The sequence below is a fragment of the Pleurodeles waltl genome, chromosome 1_2, assembly GCF_031143425.1.
Source record: "Pleurodeles waltl isolate 20211129_DDA chromosome 1_2, aPleWal1.hap1.20221129, whole genome shotgun sequence".
NCBI lineage: Eukaryota > Metazoa > Chordata > Amphibia > Caudata > Salamandridae > Pleurodeles > Pleurodeles waltl.
Window position 1 is genome coordinate 1342570339 of NC_090437.1, and position 25260 is coordinate 1342595598.

Sequence of the window (25260 nt, forward strand, 5' to 3'; positions counted from 1 at the left end):
CCCCAGCTCTCCTGACCACCCATCCACCCCTGTCTGCCCTAGAGCCGCAGCTCTCCTCCCCATCCACACCCTCTCCCTCCAGCCCCCTCCTGCTGCCGGATCTCCGGTACCCCGGGTCCCCCCCACTCGCCTTCCTTCCCCTAGAAGGAGCTGCGGCGGCGGGGGAGGGTCCCTTCCCGGGCCGGACACACCCCGCTTTATAGGGGCCGGAGGAGAGGGAGAGGGGGACAGAGCCTGCCGCGTCCTCCGAGCCTGCCCGAGCCCCTGCCTGCCCCCGAAACCTTCAGCTACCTCTCCAGACCCCCAGGGGCCCCAGACTTACCGAACCCCAAGACTTCACCGGACCCCCCGAGGCCCCACACTCACCGGACCCCCTGATCTATCCAGACCCCCAAGGGCCCCAGACTCACCAGACCCCTAGACCTCTCCAGACCCCCCGGGCCCCGGACCTCCAGACCCCGTCTCTTCTCCCCTCGCCCTCGGGCCCCCAGGAACCCCACCATGGACGCCATCAAGAAGAAGATGCAGATGCTGAAGCTGGACAAGGAGAACGCCATCGACCGGGCAGAGCAGGCGGAAGGGGACAAGAAGCAGGCAGAGGACCGCTGCAAGCAGGTGAGTCACCTCTGGGGCCCCTGGGGGCCAGTGCTGGGGGGAGGGGGTAAGACCGCTGCAAGCAGGTGAGTCACCTCTGGGGCCCCTGGGGGCCAGTGTTGGGGGGAGGGGGTAAGACCGCTGCAAGCAGGTGAGTCACCTCTGGGGCCCCTGGGGGCCAGTGCTGGGGGGTAAGACTGCTGCAAGCAGGGAACTAATCAATGGGGTCCCTGGGGGGCACTGCTGGAGGGAGCAGGGGGAGAAACTGCTGCAAGCACGGGAGTCATGTCTGGGGCCCCTGGGGGACAGTGCTGGGTGGGGGGGGGGGGGGTAAGACCGCTACAAGCAGGGAACTAATCAGTGGGGCCCCTGGGGACCACTTCTGGAGGGGGCAGGGGAAGAAACCGCTGCAAGCACGTGAGTCATGTCTGGGGCCCGTGGGGGCCACTGCCGGTGGGGGTTGGAGGAAGAGACAGCTGCAAGCAGGTAACTCAACTCTGGGGCCCCTGGGGACTAGTAGCGGAGGGTGGAGCCAGAGACCGCTGCAAGCAGGTAAGTCATTTCTGTGAGCCCTGGGGACCCGGTGCAGTAGGGTTGGGGTGGAGGGTAATGCCACTGCAAGCAGGTAACTCATCTGTGGGCCCCTGGGGGCCCGGTGTCATAGGATTGGGGGACCGATGGATGCAGGTAACTCATCACTGGGCCCCTGGGGGGCCGGTGTCATAGGATTGGGGGGGTAAAGACCGATGGATGCGGGTAACTCATCAGTGGGCCCCTGGGAGCCCGGTGCTGGAGGGTCGGGGTAAGACTGCTGCAGGCAGGTAACTCATTCCTGTGCCCGCGGGGGGAGGCGGGGGGGGGGGGCATGGCAGGAATGGTTGGCAATAATGCAGGCAGAGTACCTCTGCAGGCCAGTAACTCTCTCTTGGGCCCCTGGGGCCCCTGGAACTGTCAAGGGGCTCCAGAGCTCCACTCTAGCAACAAAACCCGCAGGCAGGGTCACTGATATTATGCGGTGGGTGGACAAAGCTATGCGGCAGAGTTGACTAAATTATGCGGCGAGGAAAGACAAATTGTGCGGCATACTTTGTGATAGTATTATGTCAATATTCTGATATTTGTATTCATGGTAACACTGTGGGCAAAGATGTCACCTCATTGGTACCAGTCCACCTGCCTAAGAGAGCAAAAACTAACTGAAAGTGACCACCCCGCCTTTACAATGGGCCTTCCTCTGCGCAGGAACACATATGCACGGCTTTTAGCAACTTTTCTTTGAGTTAGAAACATTGTTCAAATATGTAGCAGATGATGGATGGAGGGCTCAAGAGAACGCCCCACACACTCCAGAGGTGGAGTGAAGCCCCCAACACCACAGAGCACAGAGCTGGTCTCCTCTGCTCAGAGGCGGCCTAGGGTGGGGTCAGGAGCCCCTCAGATCCACCCTAGGACGGTACCCAGGTCACAGGTGTCTAGCGCCTCACACCGCACTGACACTCAAGGGTGAGACCACCTGGGAGAAGAGAGAGGGTCCCAGAGTCAGCCTAGGGCAGAGGTCTCCAAACTTTTTAATGCCGCGCTCCCCCAGCTGAAAAATAAAAATTATTGGGCCCCCTCCTCAGAATTTTTCAGAATTATTGTATAAAGATGGCATTGTTTAAATATGTATAGACCTATTTAAACATTGCAGTTAAGTACTGTTACCTTTTTAAAGATGTAATAACATGCTTCTGCTTAAAACAAAGGCCTGTTATCTGTTTAATGCTTCTTTTGGCGGGAGTCTGGCGCCCCCCCCCTGCGATCACTTGAGGCTCCCCTAGGGGGGCCCGCCCCCCAGTTTGAACACTTCTGGCCGAGGGTGAGGAGTGCATCACATACACCAGACAGCTCCTCAGTGACACTCGAGGGTGGGGACATACACCTGAGAGCCCCTCACTGACGCTCGAGAGTGGGACATACACCTCAGAGCCCCTCACTGACTCTCGAAGGTGGGGGATACACACCTGAGAGCCTTCACTGACACTCGACGGTGGAGACATACACCTGACAGCTTCTAAGTGACACTAGAGGGGTGCCACACCCTCCCTGGAGCCCACCACTTATGATAGGAGAGGACCCATCCACCTGGAGGGACACCAGACCCCACCCGGACACCACCCAAACCATCACATAAAGGACACCAGACCCCACCTGGACACCACCCATAACAACCTCACGAGGGACACCAGGCCCCACCCTTAACAACCTCAGGAGGGACACCAGACCCCACCTGGACACCACCCAAACCATCACATGAAGGACACCAGAGCCTGCCAGATGACAGCTTTCACCAGTCACACAAGGGACACCAGACCCTACCATAGGACCACGCATACCAATCACACGAGGGACACCATTCCCAAACGGAAGGCCACCCATATCAATTACACGAAGGATACAGCCTACTGGAAGATCACCCACAGCAATCCCACAAGGGTTACCACACCCTAGCCGGAGACCACCCATACCAATCAAATGATGGGTACCCAGGCCCTACAGGAACACCACCTATCGGAATCTCATGTGGGACATTAGACCCTCACTCCACCCTGCCCGGATGGATAATAGAGGTGGGAGGAATGTTCCTTTCTGTTTGCGGACTTGACTGAATTTTGGCCACTCTGCATTATTCTTTAATGGAAGTTCTGGCCAAATTCCACCATCACCTTGTGGTAGAATTATTCTCCAGCGAGGCTCCAGGATAGGTAAGCCAGTGAGTGAGATTTGGCGTCTGCTAGTGCTGTTTTCTACCGCGTGCGGTCACCGGCGTTCGCGAACGGGCACAGTCAGAGGGCCGCCGTTCGAGTGGATTTGCTGCCGCTCAAGTAGATTTTCTCCTTGAGCGGCAGCAGAATCCTCTCGAATGAGCGTGCACTCTTGCGCAACGCATGGTGCCGTTCACGCTGGTTTTCAGCACTGTTCGCGCTACCGGTGCTAAATTGCCGCAGAAGCAGAGCAAGCTGCATACTTTACGGCCATTGGTGGAATTCTGTGCAATCTCAGTTTTTCTGTAACTCCACGAGTTCTGCCCACCAGTAAGGATACTCCTTCCCTGTAGGAAGTCAAAAGTTATCTGGTTAAGTGGGTTCTTGTAGATTACCAGACACAGAACACAAGTCTTCTCTGCTACCGAGCCCACACACTGTGATGCTTCCCTTAAGTTTCATGAGGAAAAGTACAGGAGTTTGGCGCCTACGGGCATATTTACAACAGATTGGCATAGGGCTGCAAGTCTTTTTACTGCGCTGCCCACGCCAATGTGAAAGGGCAGGAATGCACCGTATTTACGAAATACGGTGAATTCCTGTCCTTTCACCCAGCGCTGGTGCAAAATTGGGTGACTAGTGCCAAGGCAGGCAACCTTGCACCGCGGTTCAAGGGTGTATGTGTTGCATGCAAGGGGCACCTTCCTGCACAAAAATAATCCATGGTGGTGTTTTCCTCTTTCTATACGTGCTGCAGAATGCATCACACATATAAATAGGAAAAAACGAGAAGAAATAAAGACACTTTTCTTTGTTACGCCTTCCCTGGGGAGGCGTGCGGTTTTGACGCATTCCCAAGTTTACATAGCTTAGTATATATAGGAATGCGTCAAAACCCATGGGTGTTGCGTGGGAAAACCCGCTGCAACGCCAATGAATGCCCCCCTAATGCAGAGCAAGGCAACGCAGTTACTTGTGCTACCTTGCCATACTCATATCGATGAGGTCATTCCATTCAAAGCAACGCAAAGTGACTTTGCGTAGCCTCATAGATATAGGTCTGCACCCTGCACCACCAGAGCCTCAAGAAAGTGATGGCCCAGTAGCTCACGGGGTGTGTAAATATGCCCCCTAGTGTCTGGGTGGAGCAGACAAGATTTCCAACGCCCCCCAAAGTTCCTTCAGTGCACTTGTGCACCTTGGATTAGAAAAGTGTGCCCCATCACAGCTTACAGATAAATGTGTTCCCTTAGTGTGTGCTCACTCTCCTGCCCAGACTGTCTGTAGCAGTTAGTGCCTTGTCGCTTCAGAGACCACCTGCTCCTGGACAGGCCACCCTCCACGTGTCCCAAGAGGGTCGTCACAACACCAACTTCATCTTATGACACGTCTCACTCAATCTTCATTTCTGGTCAATGGAGGTGTGTGAGAGGACCACCGCATTGGATACCTGGCCAGAGTATCCCCACACTCAACAGCAGGCTCACACCTGACCATAAGCTACACACACCCTAGTGGAATCTCAGGGAGGGCCATCACACCTGACCATAAGCTACACACACCCTGGTGGAATCTCAGGGAGGGCCATCACACCTGACCATAAGCTACACACACCCTAGTGGAATCTCAAGGAGGGCCATCAAGCCTGGCCACAGGCCCTGCACACATGTAGCGTTGCAGGACCACTACGCCTTTCCTAACCAAGAGGCCACCCACCCAACCTAAGCAAAGGCCCACCCACCTGACCTAACCAAGAGCCCCTCAGCTTACAGCAGAGAGGCCTATGGAAATCAGGGGGAGGTTCATGACAGCTAGCCATGGATCCCTCCCCACTTGCAGCAGACTCAAGGAGAGGGGCACCACACCTGACCTGGTGGCACTCACACCCTACAGCAGGATTAGTGAGGGCCACTGCATCTGACCGGGGCCCCCCATACCTCACAGCAGACTCAGAGGGAAGCAGGGTCAGTGGGAGGGCCACCACACCTGACTAGGGGCCCCACATACCCTTCAACAGATTTAGGGGATAGGGCACCAGTCACCTGGAGGAACATAACTTCCCTTCAAGTTCCACGTTGGTTTTATCCCTTAACAAGACCAGAGCTATAATAAACTAGCAAATCGGAGGCCCTTTGTTAATTTCAATATTACACCCACTTTCACTCCAGTCTACGCCCTTTTTTCACCTTCATCACAGGCTTGCAATGACAAACCAATCGTAGAGCCCCCTTGAGAGGTCCGTTGGGCATTGCAGCGCGGGCCCCACGAGGAGCTGCCCAATGGTGAAGCATGACACCGAGCTCGGTGGGGGAGGGCCCCTGTGCCTGAATTTAAATATTCCAAGGGCCTGGGCGAGGGCCCCTGCGCCTGAATTTAAATATTCCAAGGGCCTGGGTGAGGGCCCCTGCGCCTGAATTTAAATATTCCAAGGGCCGCATTTCTCTGAGGACACCCTAGTGGTGTGTTACCCTTAGGTGATGTTGAGGACTTGATCCTTTGTTTATTAGTCAGGACACCCTATAGACAGCCTGGAACCAGAACCCCATCCCCTATAGGAGCCTGCATACCCCAACCAGTGAATCCAGCCAGTGATCTCACCATGGACACAGCCAGAAACAGAGGGGCGGTGCACATTCAGAGGCCATTACCGCTTCTGCAGATACTCCAGCCACATCAAAGTATCCCTTGCAGGCATGTGTGAAGCATCTCTTACAACTGGTCCATCACGGTGAGGCAGAACCGATGCACAACAGGCCCCATACTGCAGATGACAATACACCAACCATGGAACACCAGGGACCCAACCTGAAGGGGAGTCTCTTCATCAACCCAACATCCCAGCGTTACGGTAGAACCTACAGTCTGAGAAGGTCTCTGCACCATGCAGAGACCACTGAGTCCAACAAGAGGTGGACCTGGGCTGGAGTCCCAGTCTGACGGGGGTCTATCCCGTGTATACAGACCTGACCCCCCTTCACCCGGGATGCCAACATCCAACATCAGTGTACCCAGCTTCCAGAAGTACCCCACGCAGACCAGGGGAGAGCGAAAGGGCTTCCAGACTAAAGCCAACACAACACTGGTCCCCTCCTTCTATGTAGGGCCTCCACCAGATGCAGAGACCACCAGAGCCAATCAGGGAGGGGGAGTGACCTGAGTCACAGAGATAAGCACATCTGGTACTGTCTGTCATCTTTGGACAGGACTCGAACCCCATGGGACAGTGAGCGAATGTCCAACAGTGAACCAAGACTGAAACACTCACTCAGACACACTGACTCTCAAACACTATATTAATCCATCAAAACTGGGGAACACATCGACTCTCAAACACAATATTAAACCATCAAAACTCAGGAACACACTGACTGTCAAACACACTATTAAACCATCAAACACTGAAACACACAGACTCTCAATCACATTATTAATCCATCAAAACTGGGGAACACATCGACTGTCAAGCATAATATGAAACCATCAAACAGGGAAACACACTGACTGTCAAACACAATATTAAAGCATGAAACACTGAAACACACTGACTGTCAAACACAATATTAAAACATCAAACACACTGACTGTCAAACAGAATATTAAAGCATCAAACACTGAAACACTGACTGTCAAACACAAAATTAAACCATCAAACAGTGAAGCACACTGACTCCAAGCAGGATATGTATGAATGACACGTAACCTGTAAACAGCCTCTGTCCGGCCTGTGGCCACCACGTCAAAGCCTAGGCCTCTGAAATGCGCCCAGTGAGATTAGACTTCCCCGTTCATTGAGCGTCATTACTCTTCCCAAGAGGGATGACCACATTCAACCAAACAACCAGAACGGACAAGAATGAAACATGTCCCAAAAAGATACTGATCTCTGAGTGCCCTGATCCCTTTGGGGACCTGCTGTGCCAAGCCAGAGAGACATTCCGATGATAACTCTCAAACACAGCTGAAGGTGACATTGGTCTGTCAAATCAATGCAAAACCTCACCCCATGCCAAGAGCCCTGGACAACCCTCGCTGAGTATGAGCCTCCAACATCTGGGGAGCCCTGGCCCAACCAGGAAGTCACAGCGCTAAGCATTTCCCAGCATGCAGTTCACCTCCCAGACCTCAGCTGGATCTGAAGATCACAAGGCCCGACTGAGGACCCAATCCAAACTGGGGTGAAACAGAACAACCCCCAATACCGTGAGGGTCTCAGCCCGTCTCGAGGCCATTACTCTGAGGGCCATCCTATGCAAAATGCTGGGTGTGTCTACAACTGCTGCATGAAAAGACCAAAGTTCACGAGCAAAGTCGCAATTGTTTTATAAAAAGATAAATAGAGTAAAAGAAACTGCTTAAAAAATGAGGGACTGAAGACAGAATTATATGGTTGGAGATATTTAAAAAAAATAACTTCTTGCATATTTTTTGTGTGGTGTCATAAGTTGATTTTGTGACTCACAGGACATTGAGGTTGTGTTTCTTCGAGCAGTTGTCAAATAAACAGCTGTCCCTGCTTCTCAGATAGACTTTGTATGTACTTATTGGATGCCCCAGAGGAGCAGAGTTCAAGGGGTTACCCTCCTTCTTCTGGTGCACCCAGCACCCCTGCCTCCTGCTGAGATGCCTGTCAGACAAGTGAGCCACAGACATCGGTCTTTGCATGTCAGACTGACCCTGAGTCTCCTTCAGCCCTGAAGAGCAGAGGCCCCTGACCCCGGCAGTGGTCAGACAGATTCATACTGGACCTCTGATTGTCCTGCAGCCTCAAAGAAGAGGCTCAATGTGAGCATCTTCCAGGGAGACGCTGGGCACTCAAGTCCATGCAGGACATTCCCAACCCTCGTCCCACCGGAGGGAGGGATTGAACAGGATTCTGAAATTGAATTCCAACTTGCATTGGAATATCCTGTCTATCCCAACAGCTCCCCCTTCCCAGGAAAGAGGCCGATGTCCAGTGAGAGAGTCAAACCGCAGATGATGGTCTGACGGGGTACATTATGATACTGGTCCAGACTCCTGACACTGGTCCAGACCCCTGGTACTGGCCCAGACTCCTGATACTGGTCCAGGCTCCTGATACTGGCCCAGACTCCTGGTACTGGTCCAGGCTCCTGATACTGGACCAGACTCCTGATACTGGTCCATACTCCTGATACTAGCACAGACTCCTCATACTGGTCCAGACTCCTGGTACTGGTCCAGACTCCTGATACTGGTCCAGACTCCTCATACTGGTCCAGACTCCTGATACTGGCCCAGGCTCCTGATACTGGCCCAGACTCCTGGTACTGGTCCAGGCTCCTGATACTGGACCAGACTCCTGATACTGGTCCATACTCCTGATACTGGTCCAGACCCCTGATACTGGTCCTGATACTGGTCCAGACTCCTGATACTGGCCCAGACTCCTGGCACTGGCCCAGACTCCTGGTGCTGATCCAGACTCCTGACACTGGTCCAGACTCCTGACACTGGTCCAGACCCCTGGTACTGGCCCAGACTCCTGATACTGGCCCAGACTCCTGGTACTGGTCCAGGCTCCTGATACTGGACCAGACTCCTGATACTGGTCCATACTCCTGATACTGGTCCAGACTCCTGATACTGGTCCTGATACTGGTCCAGACTCCTGATACTGGTCCAGACTCCTGGCACTGGCCCAGACTCCTGGTGCTGATCCAGACTCCTGACACTGGTCCAGACTCCTGACACTGGTCCAGACTCCTGATACTGGCGCAGACTCCTGATACTGGTCCAGACTCCTGATACTGGTCCAGACTCCTGATACTGGCGCAGACTCCTCATACTGGCCCAGACTCCTGGTACTGGTCCAGGCTCCTGATACTGGACCAGACTCCTGATACTGCTCCATACTCCTGATACTGGTCCAGACCCCTGATACTGGTCCTGATACTGGTCCAGACTCCTGATACTGGTCCAGACTCCTGGCACTGGCCCAGACTCCTGATACTAGCACAGACTCCTCATACTGGTCCAGACTCCTGGTACTGGTCCAGACTCCTGGCACTGGCCCAGACTCCTGATACTAGCACAGACTCCTGATACTGGTCCAGACTCCTGGTACTGGTCCAGACTCCTGATACTGGTCCAGACTCCTCATGCTAGCACAGACTTCTCATACTGGTCCAGACTCCTGGTACTGGTCCAGACTCCTGATACTGGTCCAGACTCCTGATACTAGCACAGACTTCTCATACTGGTCCAGACTCCTGGTACTGGTCCAGACTCCTGATACTGGTCCAGACTCCTGATACTGACCCAGACTCCTGGTCCAGACTCCTGATACTGGTCCAGACTCCTGGTACTGGTCCAGACTCCTGATACTGGTCCAGACTCCTCATGCTAGTACAGACTCCTCATACTGGTCCAGACTCCTGGTACTGGTCCAGACTCCTGATACTGGTCCAGACTCCTCATACTGGTCCAGACTCCTGGTACTGGTCCAGATCCCTGGTACTGGTCCAGACCCCTGATACTGGCCCAGACTCCTGATACTGACCCAGACTCCTGATACTGGCCCAGACTCCTGGTACTGGTCCAGATTCCTGGTACTGGTCCAGACTCCTGATACTGGTCCAGACTCCTGATACTAGCACAGACTCCTCATACTGGTCCAGACTCCTGGTACTGGTCCAGACTCCTGATACTGGTCCAGACTCCTCATACTGGTCCAGAATCCTGGTACTGGTCCAGACTCCTCATACTGGTCCAGACTCCTGATACTGGTCCAGACTCCTGATACTGGTCCAGATCCCTGGTACTGGTCCAGACCCCTGATACTGGCCCGGACTCCTGATACTGACCCAGACTCCTGATACTGGCCCAGACTCCTGGTACTGGTCCAGACTCCTGGTACTGGTCCAGACTCCTGATACTGGTCCAGACTCCTGATACTAGCACAGACTCCTCATGCTGGTCCAGACTCCTGGTACTGGTCCAGACTCCTGATACTGGTCCAGACTCCTCATACTGGTCCAGACTCCTGATACTGGCGCAGACTCCTGACACTGGTCCAGACCCCTGGTACTGGCCCAGACTCCTGATACTGGCCCAGACTCCTGGTACTGGTCCAGGCTCCTGATACTGGACCAGACTCCTGATACTGGTCCATACTCCTGATACTGGTCCAGACCCCTGATACTGGTCCTGATACTGGTCCAGACTCCTGATACTGGTCCAGACTCCTGGCACTGGCCCAGACTCCTGGTGCTGATCCAGACTCCTGACACTGGTCCAGACTCCTGACACTGGTCCAGACTCCTGATACTGGCGCAGACTCCTGATACTGGTCCAGACTCCTGATACTGGTCCAGACTCCTGATACTGGCGCAGACTCCTCATACTGGCCCAGACTCCTGGTACTGGTCCAGGCTCCTGATACTGGACCAGACTCCTGATACTGCTCCATACTCCTGATACTGGTCCAGACCCCTGATACTGGTCCTGATACTGGTCCAGACTCCTGATACTGGTCCAGACTCCTGGCACTGGCCCAGACTCCTGATACTAGCACAGACTCCTCATACTGGTCCAGACTCCTGGTACTGGTCCAGACTCCTGGCACTGGCCCAGACTCCTGATACCAGCACAGACTCCTGATACTGGTCCAGACTCCTGATACTGGTCCAGACTCCTGGTACTGGTCCAGACTCCTGATACTGGTCCAGACTCCTCATGCTAGCACAGACTTCTCATACTGGTCCAGACTCCTGGTACTGGTCCAGACTCCTGATACTGGTCCAGACTCCTGATACTAGCACAGACTTCTCATAGTGGTCCAGACTCCTGGTACTGGTCCAGACTCCTGATACTGGTCCAGACTCCTGATACTGACCCAGACTCCTGGTCCAGACTCCTGATACTGGTCCAGACTCCTGGTACTGGTCCAGACTCCTGATACTGGTCCAGACTCCTCATGCTAGTACAGACTCCTCATACTGGTCCAGACTCCTGGTACTGGTCCAGACTCCTGATACTGGTCCAGACTCCTCATACTGGTCCAGACTCCTGGTACTGGTCCAGATCCCTGGTACTGGTCCAGACCCCTGATACTGGCCCAGACTCCTGATACTGACCCAGACTCCTGATACTGGCCCAGACTCCTGGTACTGGTCCAGATTCCTGGTACTGGTCCAGACTCCTGATACTGGTCCAGACTCCTGATACTAGCACAGACTCCTCATACTGGTCCAGACTCCTGGTACTGGTCCAGACTCCTGATACTGGTCCAGACTCCTCATACTGGTCCAGACTCCTGGTACTGGTCCAGACTCCTCATACTGGTCCAGACTCCTGATACTGGTCCAGACTCCTGATACTGGTCCAGATCCCTGGTACTGGTCCAGACCCCTGATACTGGCCCGGACTCCTGATACTGACCCAGACTCCTGATACTGGCCCAGACTCCTGGTACTGGTCCAGACTCCTGGTACTGGTCCAGACTCCTGATACTGGTCCAGACTCCTGATACTAGCACAGACTCCTCATGCTGGTCCAGACTCCTGGTACTGGTCCAGACTCCTGATACTGGTCCAGACTCCTCATACTGGTCCAGACTCCTGATACTGGTCCAGGCTCCTGATACTGGTCCAGACCCCTGGTACTGGTCCAGACCCCTGATACTGGCCCAGACTCCTGATACTGGTCCAGACTCCTGATACTGGCCCAGACTCCTGATACTGGCCCAGACTCCTGATACTGGTCCAGACTCCTTATACTGGTCCAGACTCCTGATACTGGTCCAGACCCCTGGTACTGGCTCAAACTCCTGATACTGTTCCAGACTCCTGATACTGGTCCAGACTCCCGCCCAGACTCCTGATACTTGCCAGACTCCTGGTACTGGCCCAGACTCCAGATACTGGCCCAGACTCCTGATACTAGCACAGACTCCTCATACTGGTCCAGACTCCTGATACTGGCCCAGACTCCTGGTCCAGACTCCTGGTACTGGCCCAGACTCCTGCGCCAGACTTGGTTCCATCTCAACAGAATCCACTACTAGGGAGATAATTGGTCTTTCAGGTGAATGAGTGCCCTCTTCCCCATCAACAGACCTCATGCGTCTTAGATCCAAGCTCAGTATGAGCCTCAAACATTGTCCAACATGACAGGCTTGTGTCTGGTCTTGACAGGGCTCCTTCACTATCCAGGCAAGGATCATGGGTGGAGGCCTCCCGGGTACAGGCGGACATGACGCGGACCTTTTCAGCGAGTAGAGAACCTGTGCTATCAACGTAGGCCCCAGCCCACCCAACCATGGACCCAAAGTCAATGTGCCTGGCATGCTTACCCCATTGGCCACTGGTCTGGTAGACCTCTGCAGGACCTTGGTGCAGCCACGAGCCACTCACTGTTCAATGACGGACATAGTCAGGCACTGATATGTGTACTCCACCATCCCTCGACCTGTGGGGTGACTGTTCACGTTACGTAGCCAACCTTAACTGGTGGATTCAAGGCGTTTAAGCTCTTGCATTTCAACCTTCTTGCGCTGAACTCATGTGCACCTTTTCATAGAAGTTCCATTGTTTAGGGGTGCCCTTGTTGAGACGCTCCCTGGTCCCTGCGGATGTGTCAGTGCAGTTTGTGGGGTGTGCCACGGTATACTTTGGCTTTGGGTTGTGTGTGGAGCGCAGGCCTCTGTCACCCCGATGATCCATGGCGTGTCCCAGTGCGCATGATGTATGACGATCATCGGCCGTACTCGAGGCACGCGCTATGACTGAGCGCAGGTGTGCGTTGCACCCGTGTTACAGCAGGTGCTCAGTCTCCGACCTTCCCTGCGGCGCACAGAGTGCAGGGCACAGTGCACGGGCGCATATGTACACACTGCAGGGACATTGCAGCCCGTGTGTACTTGCACCGGCCGCGCCCCGACCTGTGAGACCTGTACAGCTTGGCTTTGCTGTGTGTGGCTTGTCCAGGACATGCCCTGCACTTGTAGCAGTCGTCACTCCATGCATGTCCTGCACTTGTAGCAGTCGTCACTCCATGCATGTCCTGCACTTGTAGCACTCGTCACTCCATGCATGTCCTGCACTTGTAGCACTCGTCACTCCATGCATGTCCTGCACTTGTAGCAGTCGTCACTCCATGCATGTCCTGCACTTGTAGCACTCGTCACTCCATGCATGCCCTGCACTTGTAGCAGTCGTCACTCCATGCATGTCCTGCACTTGTAGCAGTCGTCACTCCATGCATGTCCTGCACTTGTAGCAGTCGTCACTCCATGCATGCCCTGCACTTGTAGCAGTCGTCACTCCATGCATGCCCTGCACTTGTAGCAGTCGTCACTCCATGCATGCCCTGCACTTGTAGCAGTCGTCACTCCATGCATGCCCTGCACTTGTAGCAGTCGTCACTCCATGCATGCCCTGCACTTGTAGCAGTCGTCACTCCATGCATGTCCTGCACTTGTAGCAGTCGTCACTCCATGCATGCCCTGCACTTGTAGCAGTCGTCACTCCATGCATGCCCTGCACTTGTAGCAGTCGTCACTCCATGCATGCCCTGCACTTGTAGCAGTCGTCACTCCATGCATGTCCTGCACTTGTAGCAGTCGTCACTCCATGCATGCCCTGCACTTGTAGCAGTCGTCACTCCATGCATGTCCTGCACTTGTAGCAGTCGTCACTCCATGCATGCCCTGCACTTGTAGCAGTCGTCACTCCATGCATGCCCTGCACTTGTAGCACTCGTCACTCCATGCATGCCCTGCACTTGTAGCAGTCGTCACTCCATGCATGCCCTGCACTTGTAGCACTCGTCACTCCATGCATGCCCTGCACTTGTAGCAGTCGTCACTCCATGCATGCCCTGCACTTGTAGCACTCGTCACTCCATGCATGCCCTGCACTTGTAGCACTCGTCACTCCATGCATGTCCTGCACTTGTAGCAGTCGTCACTCCATGCATGCCCTGCACTTGTAGCACTCGTCACTCCATGCATGTCCTGCACTTGTAGCACTCGTCACTCCATGCATGCCCTGCACTTGTAGCAGTCGTCACTCCATGCATGCCCTGCACTTGTAGCACTCGTCACTCCATGCATGCCCTGCACTTGTAGCAGTCGTCACTCCATGCATGCCCTGCACTTGTAGCAGTCGTCACTCCATGCATGCCCTGCACTTGTAGCAGTCGTCACTCCATGCATGCCCTGCACTTGTAGCAGTCGTCACTCCATGCATGCCCTGCACTTGTAGCAGTCGTCACTCCATGCATGCCCTGCACTTGTAGCAGTCGTCACTCCATGCATGCCCTGCACTTGTAGCACTCGTCACTCCATGCATGCCCTGCACTTGTAGCACTCGTCACTCCATGCATGCCCTGCACTTGTAGCACTCGTCACTCCATGCATGCCCTGCACTTGTAGCAGTCGTCACTCCATGCATGCCCTGCACTTGTAGCAGTCGTCACTCCATGCATGCCCTGCACTTGTAGCAGTCGTCACTCCATGCATGTCCTGCACTTGTAGCAGTCGTCACTCCATGCATGCCCTGCACTTGTAGCACTCGTCACTCCATGCATGCCCTGCACTTGTAGCACTCGTCACTCCATGCATGCCCTGCACTTGTAGCAGTCGTCACTCCATGCATGCCCTGCACTTGTAGCAGTCGTCACTCCATGCATGCCCTGCACTTGTAGCAGTCGTCACTCCATGCATGCCCTGCACTTGTAGCAGTCGTCACTCCATGCATGCCCTGCACTTGTAGCAGTCGTCACTCCATGCATGCCCTGCACTTGTAGCAGTCGTCACTCCATGCATGCCCTGCACTTGTAGCAGTCGTCACTCCATGCATGCCCTGCACTTGTAGCACTCGTCACTCCATGCATGCCCTGCACTTGTAGCAGTCGTCACTCCATGCATGCCCTGCACTTGTAGCACTCGTCACTCCATGCATGCCCTGCACTTGTAGCACTCGTCACTCCATGCATGTCCTGCACTTGTAGCAGTCGTCACTCCATGCATGCCCTGCACTTGTAGCAGTCGTCACTCCATGCATGTCCTGCACTTGTAGCAGTCGTCACTCCATGCATGCCCTGCACTTGTAGCAGTCGTCACTCCATGCATGCCCTGCACTTGTAGCACTCGTCACTCCATGCATGCCTTGCACTTGTAGCAGTCGTCACTCCATGCATGTCCTGCACTTGTAGCACTCGTCACTCCATGCATGCCCTGCACTTGTAGCACTCGTCACTCCATGCATGCCCTGCACTTGTAGCACTCGTCACTCCATGCATGCCCTGCACTTGTAGCAGTCGTCACTCCATGCATGCCCTGCACTTGTAGCAGTCGTCACTCCATGCATGCCCTGCACTTGTAGCACTCGTCACTCCATGCATGCCCTGCACTTGTAGCACTCGTCACTCCATGCATGCCCTGCACTTGTAGCAGTCGTCACTCCATGCATGCCCTGCACTTGTAGCAGTCGTCACTCCATGCATGCCCTGCACTTGTAGCAGTCGTCACTCCATGCATGCCCTGCACTTGTAGCAGTCGTCACTCCATGCATGCCCTGCACTTGTAGCAGTCGTCACTCCATGCATGTCCTGCACTTGTAGCACTCGTCACTCCAGGACATGCCCTGCACTTGTAGCAGTCGTCACTCCATGCATGCCCTGCACTTGTAGCACTCGTCACTCCATGCATGCCCTGCACTTGTAGCACTCATCACTCCATGCATGCCCTGCACTTGTAGCAGTCGTCACTCCATGCATGCCCTGCACTTGTAGCACTCATCACTCCATGCATGCCCTGCACTTGTAGCACTCGTCACTCCATGCATGCCCTGCACTTGTAGCACTCGTCACTCCATGCATGCCCTGCACTTGTAGCACTCATCACTCCATGCATGCCCTGCACTTGTAGCACTCGTCACTCCATGCATGCCCTGCACTTGTAGCACTCATCACTCCATGCATGTCCTGCACTTGTAGCAGTCATCACTCCATGCATGCCCTGCACTTGTAGCAGTCATCACTCCATGCATGCCCTGCACTTGTAGCAGTCATCACTCCATGCATGCCCTGCACTTGTAGCAGTCATCACTCCATGCATGCCCTGCACTTGTAGCAGTCATCACTTCATGCATGTCCTCGTCTGAGGATGTTGTGTGCCCCCTGGGGGTGTTTTCTGCAGGACATGCCCTGCACTTGTAGCACTCGTCACTTCATGCATGTCCTCGTCTGAGGATGTTGTGTGCCCCCGGGGGGTGTTTTCTGCAGGACATGCCCTGCACTTGTAGCAGTCGTCACTTCATGCATGTCCTCGTCTGTGGATGCTGTGTGCCCCCGGGGGGTGTTTTCTGCAGGACATGGCCTGCACTTGTAGCAGTCGTCACTCCATGCATGTCCTCGTCTGTGGATGTTGTGTGCCCCCGGGGGGTGTTTTCTGCAGGACATGCCCTGCACTTGTAGCAGTCATCACTTCATGCATGTCCTCGTCTGTGGATGCTGTGTGCCCCCGGGGGGGGGGGGGGTGTTATGCTGGGCCTGGCCTGCGGCAGCGCCTCGTGCTCCATTAGATGCAGGTCACAGCTTCGTACCTTCCTGTTCCTCGGTGAGTAGCCTGTAGGGGGCAGCGCAGTTTGCAGTAGATTCACCCTGCAGAAGATCCCTGTGATCATACATGCAGGTGATAACATGTGCAGTTTCAATGTGCCCCGTGTAGCGTCTTACAGGGAGTGACCTGCCGCCACGTCTGGCGCTCATCGTGTACATATAACATGCTATAGATCTTGACAGTTCCCCCCTGCCCCCCCCTCCCGGCCCCCCGAGCTCCGTACAGGGCATGGCCTGAAACCTTGTACAGCACTCGCTGTATACATGTAACACCCTATGGACTTGTACCGTGCCCTGTGAGTTTCCTACAGGCCGTGGCCTGAGACCATGTCTAGTACTTGCTGTACACATGTAACACCCTATGGACTTGTACCGTGCCCTGTGAGTTTCCTACAGGCCGTGGCCTGAGACCATGTCTAGTACTTGCTGTACACATGTAACACCCTATGGACTTGTACCGTGCCCTGTGAGTTTCCTACAGGCCGTGGCCTGAGACCATGTCTAGTACTTGCTGTACACATGTAACACCCTATGGACTTGTACCGTGCCCTGTGAGTTTCCTACAGGCCGTGGCCTGAGACCATGTCTAGTACTTGCTGTACACATGTAACACCCTATGGACTTGTACCGTGCCCTGTGAGTTTCCTACAGGCCGTGGCCTGAGACCATGTCTAGTACTTGCTGTACACATGTAACACCCTATGGACTTGTACCGTGCCCTGTGAGTTTCCTACAGGCCGTGGCCTGAGACCATGTCTAGTACTTGCTGTACACATGTAACACCCTATGGACTTGTACCGTGCCCTGTGAGTTTCTTACAGGCCGTGGCCTGAGACCATGTCTAGTACTTGCTGTACACATGTAACACCCTATGGACTTGTACCGTGCCCTGTGAGTTTCCTACAGGCCGTGGCCTGAGACCATGTCTAGTACTCGCTGTACACATGTAACACCCTATGGACTTGTACCGTGCCCTGTGAGTTTCCTACAGGCCGTGGCCTGAGACCATGTCTAGTACTCGCTGTACACATGTAACACCCTATGGACTTGTACCGTGCCCTGTGAGTTTCCTACAGGCCATGGCCTGAGACCATGTCTAGTACTTGCTGTACACATGTAACACCCTATGGACTTGTACCGTGCCCTGTGAGTTTCCTACAGGCTCTGGCTTGGAACCATGAGTTTCACTCAATGGATACACCTAACAGCGTGTGTTTTTCTCTGTGTCCGTGAGCTTCGCACAGGGCATGTACAGTACAGATCGTGCAGGGCACACATGCAGCCATGCCCTGGTCTCATTATGTCCACAATGGGCACACACTGCACCCTGTGGCTGTGTGTATTTTGCCCTGTGCATGCACTGCCCCCATACAGTGTGCGTGACACACACACAGCTCACAGCAAGTGGCCGGACAAGCTCGCAGCCTGGGGGTCAGCACTGTCTTTGTATGTGGTGTTTAAAAAGTGAAAGTGGATCACCTGAAGCTACCAAGGTTGTAATGTATGATCTACACACATGACATGTGACACTTGGAATGTAGACATACTATGCCCCATGGCCTGTACCTGCTGTACACAGGGCATAGCCTGTACCTGCCGTACACTGGGCATGGCCTGTACCTGCTGCACACAGGGCATGGCCTGTACCTGCTGCACACAGGGCATGGCCTGTACCTGCTGCACCCAGGGCATGGCCTGTACCTGCTGCACAAAGGGCATGGCCCGTACCTGCTGCACACAGGGCATGGCCTCTACCTGCTGCACCCAGGGCATGGCCCGTACCTACTGCACACAGGGCATGGACTGTACCTTGTGTACACAGGGCATGGCCCGTACCTGCTGTACTCATGGCATTGTCCTATACCTGCTGTACACTGGGCATGGTCTGTACCTGCTGTACTCATGGCATTGCCTGTACCTGCTGTACACTGGGCATGGTCTGTACCTGCTGTACACTGGGCATGGCCTGTACCTGCTGTACACTGGGCATGGTCTGTACCTGCTGCACACAGGGCATGGCCTGTACCTGCTGCACACAGGGCATGGCCTGCACACAGGGCATGGCCCGTACCTGCTGCACACAGGGCATGGCCCGTACCTGCTGCACAAAGGGCATGGCCCGTACCTGCTGCACACAGGGCATGGCCTGTACCTGCTGTACACTGGGCATGGTCTGTACCTGCTGCACACAGGGCATGGCCTGTACCTGCTGCACACAGGGCATGGCCTGCACACAGGGCATGGCCCGTACCTGCTGCACACAGGGCATGGCCCGTACCTGCTGCACAAAGGGCATGGCCCGTACCTGCTGCACACAGGGCATGGCCTCTACCTGCTGCACCCAGGGCATGGCCCGTACCTGCTGCACACAAGGCATGGCCTGTACCTGCTGCACACAAGGCATGGCCTGTACCTGCTGTACACAGGGCATGGCCCGTACCTACTGCACACAGGGCATGGACTGTACCTTGTGTACACAGGGCATGGCCCGTACCTGCTGTACTCATGGCATTGTCCTATACCTGCTGTACACAGGGCATTGCCTGTACCTGCTGCACACAAGGCATGGCCTGTACCTGCTGCAAACAGGGCATGGCCTGTACCTACTGTACACTGGGCATGGCCTGTACCTGCTGTACACAGGGCATGGCCTGTACCTGCTGTACACTGGGCATGGCCTGTACCTGTAAACTGGGCATGGCCTGTACCTGCCGCACACAAGGCATGGCCTGTACCTGCTGCACCCAGGGCATGGCCTGTACCTGCTGCACACAGGGCATGGCCCGTACCTGCTGCACACAGGGCATGGCCTCTACCTGCTGCACCCATGGCATGGCCCGTACCTGCTGCACACAAGGCATGGCCTGTACCTGCTGCACACAGGGTATGGCCTGTACCTGCTGCACCCTGGGCATGGCCTGTACCTGCTGCACCCAGCGCATGGCCTGCACCTGCTGCACACAAGGCATGGCCTGTACCTAACGTACACAGGGCATGGACTGTACCTGCTGCACACAGGGCATGGCCCGTACCTGCTGCACACAGGGCATGGACTGTACCTGCTGCACACAGTGCATGGCCTGTACCTGCTGTACACTGGGCATAGCCTGTACGTGCTGCACACATGGCCTGTACCTGCTGCACACAGGGCATGGCCTGTACCTGCTGTACACTGGGCATGGCCTGTACCTGCTGCACACAGGGCATGGCCTGTACCTGCTGCACCCAGGGCATGGCCTGTACCTGCTGCACCCAGGGCATGACCTGTACCTGCTGCACCCAGGGCATGGCCTGTACCTGCTGTACACAGGGCATGGCCTGTACCTACTGTACACTGGGCATGGCCTGTACCTGCTGTACACTGGGCATGGCCTGTACCTGCTGCACCCAGCGCATGGCCTGTACCTGCTGTACTCATGGTATTGTCCTGTACCTGCTGCACAAAGGGCATGGCCTGTACCTGCTGCACACAAGGCATGGCCTGTACCTGCTGTACACAGGGCATGGCCTGTACCTGCTGTACACTGGGCATGGCCTGTACCTGCTGTGCTCATGGCATTGTCCTGTACCTGCTGCACACAGGGCATGGCCTGTACCTGCTGTACACTGGGCATGGCCTCTACCTGCTGTACACTGGGCATAGCCTGTACCTGCTGCACACATGGCCTGTACCTGCTGCATACAGGGCATGGCCTGTACCTGCTGCACCCAGGGCATGGCCTGTACCTGCTGTACACTGGGCATGCCCGTACCTGCTGCACACAGGGCATGGACTGTACCTGCTGCACAGAGGGCATGGCCTGTACCTGCTGTACACTGGTCATAGCCTGTACCTGCTGCACACATGGCCTGTACCTGCTGCATACAGGGCATGGCCTGTACCGGCTGCACCCAGGGCATGGCCTGTACCTGCTGCACCCAGGGCATGACCTGTACCTGCTGCAGCAGGGCATGGCCTGTTCCTGCTGTACACTGGGATTGGCCAGTACCTGCTGCACCCAGCGCATGGCCTGTACCTGCTGTACTCATGGCATTGCCTGTACCTGCTGCACACAGGGCATGGCCTGTACCTGCTGCACACAGGGCATGGCCCGTACCTGCTGCACACAAGGCATGGCCTGTACCTGCTGTACACAGGGCATGGCCCGTACCTACTGCACACAGGGCATGGACTGTACCTGCTGTACACAGGGCATGGCCCGTACCTGCTGTACTCATGGCATTGTCCTATACCTGCTGTACACAGGGCATTGCCTGTACCTGCTGCAGACAGGGCATGGCCTGTACCTGCTGCACAAAGGGCATGGCCCGTACCTGCTGCACACAGGGCATGGCCTCTACCTGCTGCACCCAGGGCATGGCCCGTACCTGCTGCACACAAGGCATGGCCTGTATCTGCTGCACACAAGGCATGGCCCGTACCTGCTGCACACAAGGCATGGGCTGTACCTGCTGTACACAGGGCATGGCCCGTACCTACAGCACACAGGGCCTAGACTGTACCTTGTGTACACAGGGCTGTACCTGCTGTACTCATGGCATTGTCCTATACCTGCTGTACACAGGGCATTGCCTGTACCTGCTGCACACAAGGCATGGCCTGTACCTGCTGCAAACAGGACATTGTCCTATACCTGCTGTACACAGGGCATGGCCTGTACCTGCTGCACACAAGGCATGGCCTGTACCTACTGCAAACAGGGCATGGCCTGTACCTACTGTACACTGGGCAGACCTGTACCTGCTGTACACAGGGCATGGCCTGTACCTGCTGTACACTGGGCATGGCCTGTACCTGTACACTGGGCATGGCCTGTACCTGCCGCACACAAGGCATGGCCCGTACCTGCTGCACCCAGGGCATGGCCCGTCCCTGCTGCACACAGGGCATGGCCCGTACCTGCTGCACACAGGGCATGGCCTCTACCTGCTGCACCCAGGGCATGGTCCGTACCTGCTGCACACAAGGCATGGCCTGTACCTGCTGCACACAGGGTATGGCCTGTACCTGCTGCACCCAGGGCATGGCCTGTACCTGCTGCACCCAGCGCATGGCCTGCACCTGCTGCACACAAGGCATGGCCTGTACCTGCTGTACACAGGGCATGGCCTGTACCTGCCGCACACAGGGCATGGCCTGTACCTGCCGTACACTGGGCATGGCCTGTACCTGCCGCACACAGGGCATGGCCTGTACCTGCCGCACTCAGGGCATGGCCTGTACCTGCTGTACACAGGGCATGGCCTGTATCTACTGCACACAGGGCATGGCCTGTACCTGCTGCACACAAGGCATGGCCTGTACCTGCTGCACACAGGGTATGGCCTGTACCTGCTGCACCCAGGGCATGGCCTGTACCTGCTGCACCCAGCGCATGGCCTGCACCTGCTGCACACAAGGCATGGCCTGTACCTGCTGTACACAGGGCATGGCCTGTACCTGCCGCACACAGGGCATGGCCTGTACCTGCCGCACACTGGGCATGGCCTGTACCTGCCGCACACAGGGCATGGCCTGTACCTGCCGCACACAGGGCATGGCCTGTACCTGCCGTACACAGGGCATGGCCTGTACCTACTGCACACAGGGCATGGCCTGTACCTGCTGTACACTGGGCATGGCCTGTACCTGCCGCACACAGGGCATGGCCTGTACCTGCCGCACACAGGGCATGGCCTGTACCTGCTGTACACAGGGCATGGCCTGTACCTACTGCACACAGGGCATGGCCTGTACCTGCTGCACACAAGGCATGGCCTGTACCTGCTGCACACAGGGCATGGCCTGTACCGGCTGCACCCAGGGCATGGCCTGTACCTGCTGCACCCAGGGCATGACCTGTACCTGCTGCAGCAGGGCATGGCCTGTTCCTGCTGTACACTGGGCATGGCCAGTACCTGCTGCACCCAGCGCATGGCCTGTACCTGCTGTACTCATGGCATTGCCTGTACCTGCTGCACACAGGGCATGGCCTGTACCTGCTGCACACAGGGCATGGCCCGTACCTGCTGCACACAAGGCATGGCCTGTACCTGCTGTACACAGGGCATGGCCCGTACCTACTGCACACAGGGCATGGACTGTACCTGCTGTACACAGGGCATGGCCCGTACCTGCTGTACTCATGGCATTGTCCTATACCTGCTGTACACAGGGCATTGCCTGTACCTGCTGCAGACAGGGCATGGCCTGTACCTGCTGCACAAAGGGCATGGCCCGTACCTGCTGCACACAGGGCATGGCCTCTACCTGCTGCACCCAGGGCATGGCCCGTACCTGCTGCACACAAGGCATGGCCTGTATCTGCTGCAAACCAGGCATGGCCCGTACCTGCTGCACACAAGGCATGGGCTGTACCTGCTGTACACAGGGCATGGCCCGTACCTACAGCACAAAGGGCATAGACTGTACCTTGTGTACACAGGGCTGTACCTGCTGTACTCATGGCATTGTCCTATACCTGCTGTACACAGGGCATTGCCTGTACCTGCTGCACACAAGGCATGGCCTGTACCTGCTGCAAACAGGACATTGTCCTATACCTGCTGTACACAGGGCATGGCCTGTACCTGCTGCACACAAGGCATGGCCTGTACCTGCTGCAAACAGGGCATGGCCTGTACCTACTGTACACTGGGCAGACCTGTACCTGCTGTACACAGGGCATGGCCTGTACCTGCTGTACACTGGGCATGGCCTGTACCTGTACACTGGGCATGGCCTGTACCTGCCGCACACAAGGCATGGCCCGTACCTGCTGCACCCAGGGCATGGCCCGTCCCTGCTGCACACAGGGCATGGCCCGTACCTGCTGCACACAGGGCATGGCCTCTACCTGCTGCACCCAGGGCATGGTCCGTACCTGCTGCACACAAGGCATGGCCTGTACCTGCTGCACACAGGGTATGGCCTGTACCTGCTGCACCCAGGGCATGGCCTGTACCTGCTGCACCCAGCGCATGGCCTGCACCTGCTGCACACAAAGCATGGCCTGTACCTGCTGTACACAGGGCATGGCCTGTACCTGCCGCACACAGGGCATGGCCTGTACCTGCCGTACACTGGGCATGGCCTGTACCTGCCGCACACAGGGCATGGCCTGTACCTGCCGCACTCAGGGCATGGCCTGTACCTGCTGTACACAGGGCATGGCCTGTATCTACTGCACACAGGGCATGGCCTGTACCTGCTGCACACAAGGCATGGCCTGTACCTGCTGCACACAGGGTATGGCCTGTACCTGCTGCACCCAGGGCATGGCCTGTACCTGCTGTACTCATGGTATTGTCCTGTACCTGCTGCACAAAGGGCATGGCCTGTACCTGCTGCACACAAGGCATGGCCTGTACCTGCTGTACACTGGGCATGGACTGTACCTGCTGTACACAGGGCATGGCCCGTACCTGCTGCACACAGGGCATGGACTGTACCTGCTGCACACAGGGCATGACCTGTACCTGCTGTACACTGGGCATAGCCTGTACCTGCTGCACACAGGTACACCTCCATTGGGGACATGCACACACACTCATGTACGCCTCCCCTGGGGACATGCACACACACAGGTCCCCCTCCCCCTGGTGACATGCACACACGCAGACACGCCCCCCCCTCCCCCCCCCCCCCCCCCCCCCCCGTGACATGCACACACGCAGGCACGCCTCCCCAGGGGACATCCACACACACACAGGTACCCTCTGTTTTGAGTCTGGCAGTAAGACCAGGAGGAGGTCGACGTTTTGCTTTATTTTTCTCTAGAATGCCCCCCGACATAAATTGGGGGCATCCGCGGCCTGAGTATCGATCGGGCAGTTTAGAAAACTTCCTGTCACCTCTGAAAAATACTGTTACAGCGTAGGTGAAAGTACTTCTGGGTCCTACTTCCAGGACACCAAGTGGTATTAGAGAGTACCTTTCGACCTCTGTCTCTCAGGACTCCTTGTTGTTCATGATTGTACCTCTCGAGCTCTATGTCTCTCAGGACTCCTTGTTGTTCATGAATGTACCTCTCGGGCTCTAAGTCTCGTAGGACTCCTTGTTGTTTCATGAATGTAACTCTCTACCTCTAACTGTCTCAGGACTCCTTGTTGTCTCTGAAAGTGCCTCTCGGCCGCTACGTCTCTCAGGACACACAGTTGCACTATCAGTGAATGTAACTCTCGGCCTCTACGTCTCTCAGGACACCCTGTTGCACTGTCAGTGAATGTGCCTCTCGGTGTCTATGTTGTTCAGGACAGATTGTTGCACTGACAGTGAATGTACCTCTCTGCCTCTATATCTGTTAGGACACATTGTTGCATTAACAGTGAATGTACCTCTCTGCTTCTGTGTCTCTTA

At 55.8% G+C, this 25260-nt stretch overlaps 1 protein-coding gene across 4 annotated transcripts in view; it reads left to right on the plus strand.

Annotated features, from left to right (window-relative positions):
- The first annotated feature begins 225 nt into the window (after positions 1-225).
- The window catches only part of TPM2 (tropomyosin 2), a 147094-nt gene continuing 122059 nt past the window's right edge, over positions 226-25260 (plus strand). For 2 of the 4 annotated variants that reach the window (XM_069205716.1, XM_069205719.1), the window contains exon 1: positions 226-615. In XM_069205716.1, coding sequence (XP_069061817.1) covers positions 502-615 — 114 coding nt within the window. In that variant the 5' untranslated portion in view covers positions 226-501. The remainder of the gene's footprint in view (positions 616-25260) is intronic. The other 2 variants (XM_069205718.1, XM_069205717.1) reach the window with 1 other exon arrangement.